We start from the raw sequence: 6,488 nt of genomic DNA, 5'->3' as shown, positions 1-6,488 counted from the left end.
CCCGTGGCCGTCTGGCCTCCCTCCCAGGCAGCCGAGGGGGAAGGCTGAGGACTTGTGGGACTGTTACTGCCGCGTGATGTGGTTTGAGCTCCGGAAATGTGGCTGGGCCGAAGCAGAAGTGCCGTCAACCGGTACAAGACACTGTGGACTGGCAGGCCTGGCACGGGCAGTGCCAGCAATGTCGGATTCTCGGTGGTTACATGGTTAAACGCTCATATATTCGACTTCAGGTGTTAAATGTGGCTTTAAAATTCATGTTACCTGTTTTTCCCCCCTTTTAAAAATTGGCTGGGAGCTGGTGCTAAGGCTCAGGGGGTTAAGGCATCCCATGTGACCACAGGTTCGAGTCCCAGCTGCTCCACTTCTGATCCAACTCCCTGCTAATGGCCTGGGAAATCCGCAGAAGATGGTCCAAGTGGGCCCCTGCATCCATATGGGAGACCTGGAAGAAGCTTCTGGCTCTTGGCTTTGCCTGGCCCAGCCCCAGCCATTGCAGCCATTTGGGGAGTGAAACATGGATGGAGGACCTTTCTCTTTCTCTGCCTTTCAAATTAAAAAAACAAAAACTGTGCTGTTAGTGCGCCCTATGTGGCTATTTCTGTTGAACAAGGTGGCCTCAGGCCTGAGCAGCCCTGGCCTTGGGCCTGCACTCACCAGCAGGGCCAGGTGTGTAGGGCAGGTGCAGGTCTCACAGCAGAGCCCCTGCACGTCTTCCAGGCCGCTGTGGCCTCACCAGACCACCATGGGCCTCGCCTTGGGTGGGCCGTGGGCAGAGGGGAAGGCTGGGGTGCTGAGACCAGGGCAGCCGGCCCACAGAGCTGGCAGCCCCTTGCCACAGCAGGCACTCATTTCCCCCAGCGATGTGCTGAGTGAGCCTGCGGATGCTGGATCCTGGGGTGGTGCCGAGACGCGGGGGTGTGGCCTGTCAGGGAGGGGTCTCCCTCCACAGGCACCCAGGGCGCACCCCAGCCCCAGTCCAGGTTTATTTCCAGTGCCTCCTGCACAGCGGCCCAGATCTGGGAGCAGGAGGAACAGTTCTCTGAGGCAGGTGGCCGCCCCAGAGCCAGCTTCCTTCCCACGCAGCCTCCCGGTGGGCCTCCGCCTTCCCATGGTTTGATGACCTTTGCACCTGCAGAGCCCTCTGCCAGCAACTGCGGACCCCTCCGGCCTGGAAGCTGCAGGGCAGGGCCCTGGTAACAGGCACAGGACACAACCCCAAACGCTGGCTGGCAGTGAGGCCATCGGTCAGACGTCGAATGAATGAATGGCATCGTTTCCTACAGAGAAACCCTCCATGAAGTCCCCCCAAACCCGCATCAGCCCAGGCCTCACCTGCTCCCCAGAGTCGCCAGCGGACTGAGAGCTGCCTCCAGGTCTGGTTCCGTGCTGGGCGCGGCGTGGGTGCTCAGTGCACAATGAGCGAGTAACAGACCCAGGCAGAACCTGCAGATTCAGGGCAGATGACCCAGGCAGGCCCTCCTGAGGTCGTGCAGAGAGGGCAAAGTCCTGCCTCCGCCAGGAGCTGGGCCTTGGGTATCCAAAAAGCAAGGGCCAGCACAGAGGACTGAACACAAGCCCTCCCTCGGAGCACAGCCCCACCCCTGCCATGCATGGCCCAGAAGGCCCTCCGCCGGCCCCGGCACACCCCACAGAGCCTCACACCAGCCAGCACAGAAAACATTGCTTTATTAACTGCGTTTGCCAACACACGAGGAGTGCAAAGGGCTCCTTGAGACACAGGCCCTGGCGGGGGCCGGGATCCGGACGCCCCGGTGAGTGAGGACAGGATGGGGCTGGGAGCGAGGCAGCAGCGGCAACATGCAGGGCACGGCGGCGGCGGCCACACGCAGGCCACCGTACATTCTATTGCTCGTTAAGGGGTGCGAACATGGACAATGTACAAAAAGGAGAAATAGGTCTTTGCGGTAATGAAAAATACATTTTTTCTCTACAAAGGAATCTTTTCTAATACAAGAAAATAAATATTGCAACATAAGCCAAAAATAATTTAAATTGCTCTTTTCAATATATTTTCAATATTTCTCTTGTATATTAACAAATGGCACATCACTTTCTTTGAAACAAAGACAGAAGGGGTCTCCTCCTGTGACATTCATATCACCCCCCCACCGCCCCCAACCATCCGGAGCACAGGTGTGCGACTGAGGGAGAAGGTGGCAAGTGCCTTAGACAAAACCGGAGGGCTCGGGCTCCAGCCCTGGCTCCTGGGCCAATATGGCCGGCCACGGGGGAGCGGCTCCCCGGGGGTTCCAGATCATTCTGCAGAGTGTCGGGCATGGGCGGAGGTTGGCCACACCTGGCAGGGAGCAAGGCAATGCCAAGTCCAGCTGCTGCCAGTTAGAGCCGGGCAGCTGAATCTAGGCGGACTGCCCCAGCCACAGACACGCGAACCCCACCCTCCAGCTTCCCCAAGGAGGCCGAGGCTCCTCTGCCGCAAACGCTCACGCACGCCCCACGGGCGGCGCTGGTCTGAGACAGTGAGCATTCTGCCTTTCTTCTCACTTGTTTCAAAACACAGTTACGATGCAGAAAAATATTTCCTTGCACATTATCCTTTGTCACGTGATGAGGGGGCAAGAGGTCAGGTAGGCGACCGGGACTGGTGGAAATGTGGGAAAACAGCCAGAATGAGTTACGGAGCAGCTGCTGCCTCCCGGCCAGGAGGCAACCAACGTGGGCAGATGTGGTCTCGGGGCGGCAAGGCCCTCTACACCGTGGACAGCAGGCCAGGAAAGCAGAGGAGGGGCCGTGGCTGATGGGAGGCAGGCCAAGGGGTCAGGGCCCGGAGACTGGCATCCTGGTCCCCCTGCGCCGTGGGGTGCAGGCAGCTGATGTGGCAGTGAGGCAGCCCGGCGGCCAGCCCGCCTCCCACACCCAGGGCCAGTCCAGTCCCAGCGACAGCCCGAGGAAGGGCCAGGTGCTCTTCTCTCCTGAACTCTCCACCGACCCCAGCCCCCAGAGGCCCCCGCAGAGCCTGGTGGCATGGAGAGGGGAGGGGGCGCGGGCTGGGGCTGCAGGACTGGCCCCCTGCACAGGGCTTGGTTGTTCTCTAAGCTTCCCGCGCCCCGCCTGCCACCGGGCCAGACCAGGCGACCCAGCAGCCAGGCTCGGAGAGCTGCTGGACCTGAGGGAGAAGGGCTATTCCAAGGCAGTGAACAGACTGGGGGTTGGGACGCTTACGCCGACACTGCACTGGTCACTACTATCCAGGCAGGCTGGCGGGCAGGCGGGCTCACTATGCAGCAGCTCCTGGCCTCCCAACGCCCAGGGCCCCCAGCCCCCACGCTCACCCGCTCCCTCGGGGTCCACTCTGGACTAGACACCCGCGCCCCTGCCTGAACTTAGTCAGTATCTTTGTTTCCTGTTTTGCGAAATTCACATGAAACTGAGTGTCCATGACGACTATGCCACTGTCGTACCTTGAGTTGTGGAGTCGGGGGTGGCCGCGCGGCAGGCTGTCCCCCGGCCGTTATTTGCTCTGTGTTCTTGGGTCAGGGTCGCGGGTGGGGGGGACCACAGGGTAAAAACGATTCCATTATGGTTTCACCGTCGGGATTCTCCCCATGCTGAGTGCGAGTCCCGGGAGGCTCACAGTGCGCCCAGCCCAGGATCTGACCCCACACCCAGCTCACGTGAGCAGCAGGGAAGCCGTCTCCCGCGCGCGCTCAGCCTGTCTCCGTGCGTGCGTGGGTGTCTCCGGCCTTTGTCGCTCTAGAACTCCCTTGACAAAAAGTCCCAGTGACAAGTTGTCAGGTCCGGGCTGTGCTGTGTTATGGTCAAAATATTCTTTGGCATCCATAGAATGATTCGACTGATTCACTGGACTTTTGCAAGGTTCTTGCTGGAGATGTCCTGGCTTCACCAGTGGCAGAAGTGACCCCGGAGTAATTCATAAAAGAAAAAAACAATGTTTTCACGGAATTCCTTTTTGTTTGTTCCCTGAGCTATCACCCTGGGGCCACTCCACTCAGCTCTTCAAAGCCACACCTGGGACCTACATGGGTGGGGCAGGAGGGTGGGGCGGGAGGCAGGACCGTGGGGGTGGGGCAGGGGCGGGGGCAGGGCACGGGTGGGAGAGGGGGTTAAGGCTCGGAGGGACGGACAGAGAACACGGGAACGTCCCCAGACTTCGGCCAGCCCCAGCGGGCCGGCAGCGGCCCACCCAGGGCCCCGGGATCCCACTGCCTGTTGGAAGGAGAGGTTTCCAAGAGGAAACCAAGGAAGAAGCTCATCTCTTAGCAGGACTAGGAAACTTGAAAAGGCGACCGGTCTGGTCTGGTCAGCTCTGGCTGGGAGTGACCGGACTGCGGCCAAGACTGGCCCCGAAGGAAGGGAGCTGGAGCCCCAGAGTGAGTCTCTGCGGGGGGCTGGTCTGAGTCCCACGCCCCGGCTGGGCACTGGCCCTCCCTGGCAGCCTCCTGCACTGGAGGCCGCTGTGTGGGAGTCCCCTGAGTAAGCAGCACAGCTCAAGGATTGTAGGAGCCCCTTTCCAGAGCCGCTGGGCCGGGCGCTGGCGGGGGCAGAGCGGCGAGGGAGGGAGGGGCGGGCTGGGCGGGAGGAGCTGCGGTTCCCCAGGAACCCGCAGGCCCCTGCACCCCGTCAGTGCTTTCTCAAAAACAGGCTCGTTGTGCTTGTGACAGTGAGCAGTCTCTGGCTGGGGGTCGCTTATTGTATTTCCTTGGGGACCAGTGGAGTGCAGCAGGACCCCCCCCAAAAAAAACACGGGCCCCAGTGGGATTTGGGGGCAAGGCGGGGTAGGCCTGGGCTGGCCCATCTGCCGTGAAATAATGCCCAAACGACAGTCTGTGTCACCCAGTGGCAGCGGGCTGGGGTCCTGAGTGCTTCTTCTCCTCGCCTCTGGCCAAGCCAGAAGCCCAGCAGCATGGCGTGGGCCGGGCAGGGACGGCGCCCAGGACCTGGCACGGTCCCGGTGGCCAGAGCGGTGGAAGGAGATCTCATCGTCCTAGGCCAGCACAGAGGAGACGACAGTGTGGAATTCAAAACTCGCTCGGAATTAAAAAGAAAACCCACGAGAGCGACGGCCTCCAGGGTCTGGGACACTCAGCAGAGGCTGGAAACGGCAGTTGTGACTGGGCTGAGGCCGTGGGGGGATGGGCTGCCCGGGGCAGGGCCAGGGGTGCGTTACGAGGCCAGCACCCCCATGCGGACCACCTCGTCAGCCCCGGCTTCCCGGGGCTGCACCGCGCCGGCCTCGGCTTCCTCGTCGGAGTCGCTCATCTCCCCGTCGGAGAAGTAGCCGTCAGTCTCAGGATCCAAGTGGAGGCTGACCTTCGGCCTGGGGGCCGCGGCAGGAGGTGGTCCTGTCCCGGCATCGGGCCTGGCGCCCGGCGACCTCCGGGACCCCTTGCTCTCTCGGGGCGGCCGGAGCCGGCCCAAGGGCTTGGGGCTCACTGTAGGGCCAGGCACTTGGACATTCAAGTCGGCGGCCATCGGGGCCTCCTCGTCTGGGGTCTCAGGGGCCGGCGGTGGGGGGCTTTCGGGGGCTGCTGGGCCGGGAGAGTCCCCAGCGGCAGGGCTGGACGGCAGCTGCGAGGACGTCCGCCGCGGCGGCTTCCTGGCGGGTGGCCCCTGCCCGCCCTTGCCGCTGCCTGCATCCTGCGCCCAGGGCTTCTTAGGGGGCCTGTCCGGCGTCGTCCGTGGGCCCGGCCCGTCCGGGGGCGGCGGGGGCTTCTTCTTGGCAGGCAGGCGGGTGCGGCCGCGGGCCTTCCTGGCGGGGTCGCCGGGCCGCAGGGAGGGGTCCCGCATGAAGCTCAGCAGCGTCTCCTCGTCCTGCAGCAGCTCCTCCGACAGCAGCCCCGCGGCGGGGTCCTCGCGGTGCCCGTTGTTCAGCGACCACTCGCTCATGGCCATGTTCTCCGCCGTGATGTGCACCGACTGTGCCAGCCAGCTGTTGAAGAAGGTGCCGTCGATGGGGAACGAGGTGGACAGGCCTGGCGAGGGAGAGGAGGCGGGTGAGACGCCGCCAGCGGTATCCCCCACCTCTTCCAGGAAGCCCTCCCAGACAGCCCCAGCACAGCTGTGCACCTTTCTCCCCCCTCCCCTCTGGGCCAGACCCAGGCAAGCAATCTGCTCCTGTCCATTCCCCTCTGCCAGCAGCACCAGAGGGTGGGGGCCACGCCACACATCCCCTTCTCCCAGGGGACATCTTGTCCCTGCACTGGAGCCATTACCTGCAGAGTGGCTAGCAAGTGAGAATGTGGGCTGCCCCTTCCCCTGCTGGCAAGAGGACTTAACACCCAGCACAGAGGCAGGGAGGCCAGCAGAGGGCGCCGGATCGCTACGCACACTGCCCACCAGGGCTCTGCAGCAGGAACTTGGATAAAGGGGTCAGCAGGGTGCATCCTCCTGGACATCAGTCTTGGAATGAGGCAGCCAGTGACACTGGGCTTCCCCATGGACACCCAAGGTGTCACTTCCTTGACGCTGTGTTGGGGGCAAGGCCCAGA

General features: G+C 62.7%; 1 protein-coding gene across 8 annotated transcripts in view; it reads right to left on the bottom strand.

The window, feature by feature from the left end:
* Nucleotides 1-5,023: 5,023 nt before the first annotated feature.
* The window catches only part of JADE2 (jade family PHD finger 2), a 129,618-nt gene continuing 128,153 nt past the window's right edge, over nt 5,024-6,488 (bottom strand). For all 8 annotated transcript variants that reach the window (XM_051844221.3, XM_089335868.1, XM_051844228.3 and 5 more), the window contains one exon: nt 5,024-5,972. In XM_051844221.3, coding sequence (XP_051700181.1) covers nt 5,164-5,972 — 809 coding nt within the window. In that variant the 3' untranslated portion in view covers nt 5,024-5,163. The remainder of the gene's footprint in view (nt 5,973-6,488) is intronic.

This window comes from Oryctolagus cuniculus, chromosome 6, assembly GCF_051225735.1.
Source record: "Oryctolagus cuniculus isolate XC-2025 breed Fujian yellow rabbit chromosome 6, ASM5122573v1, whole genome shotgun sequence".
NCBI lineage: Eukaryota > Metazoa > Chordata > Mammalia > Lagomorpha > Leporidae > Oryctolagus > Oryctolagus cuniculus.
The sequence above is the reverse complement of the archived record's forward strand: the minus strand, read 5'-3'. Positions and strand labels throughout refer to the sequence as shown.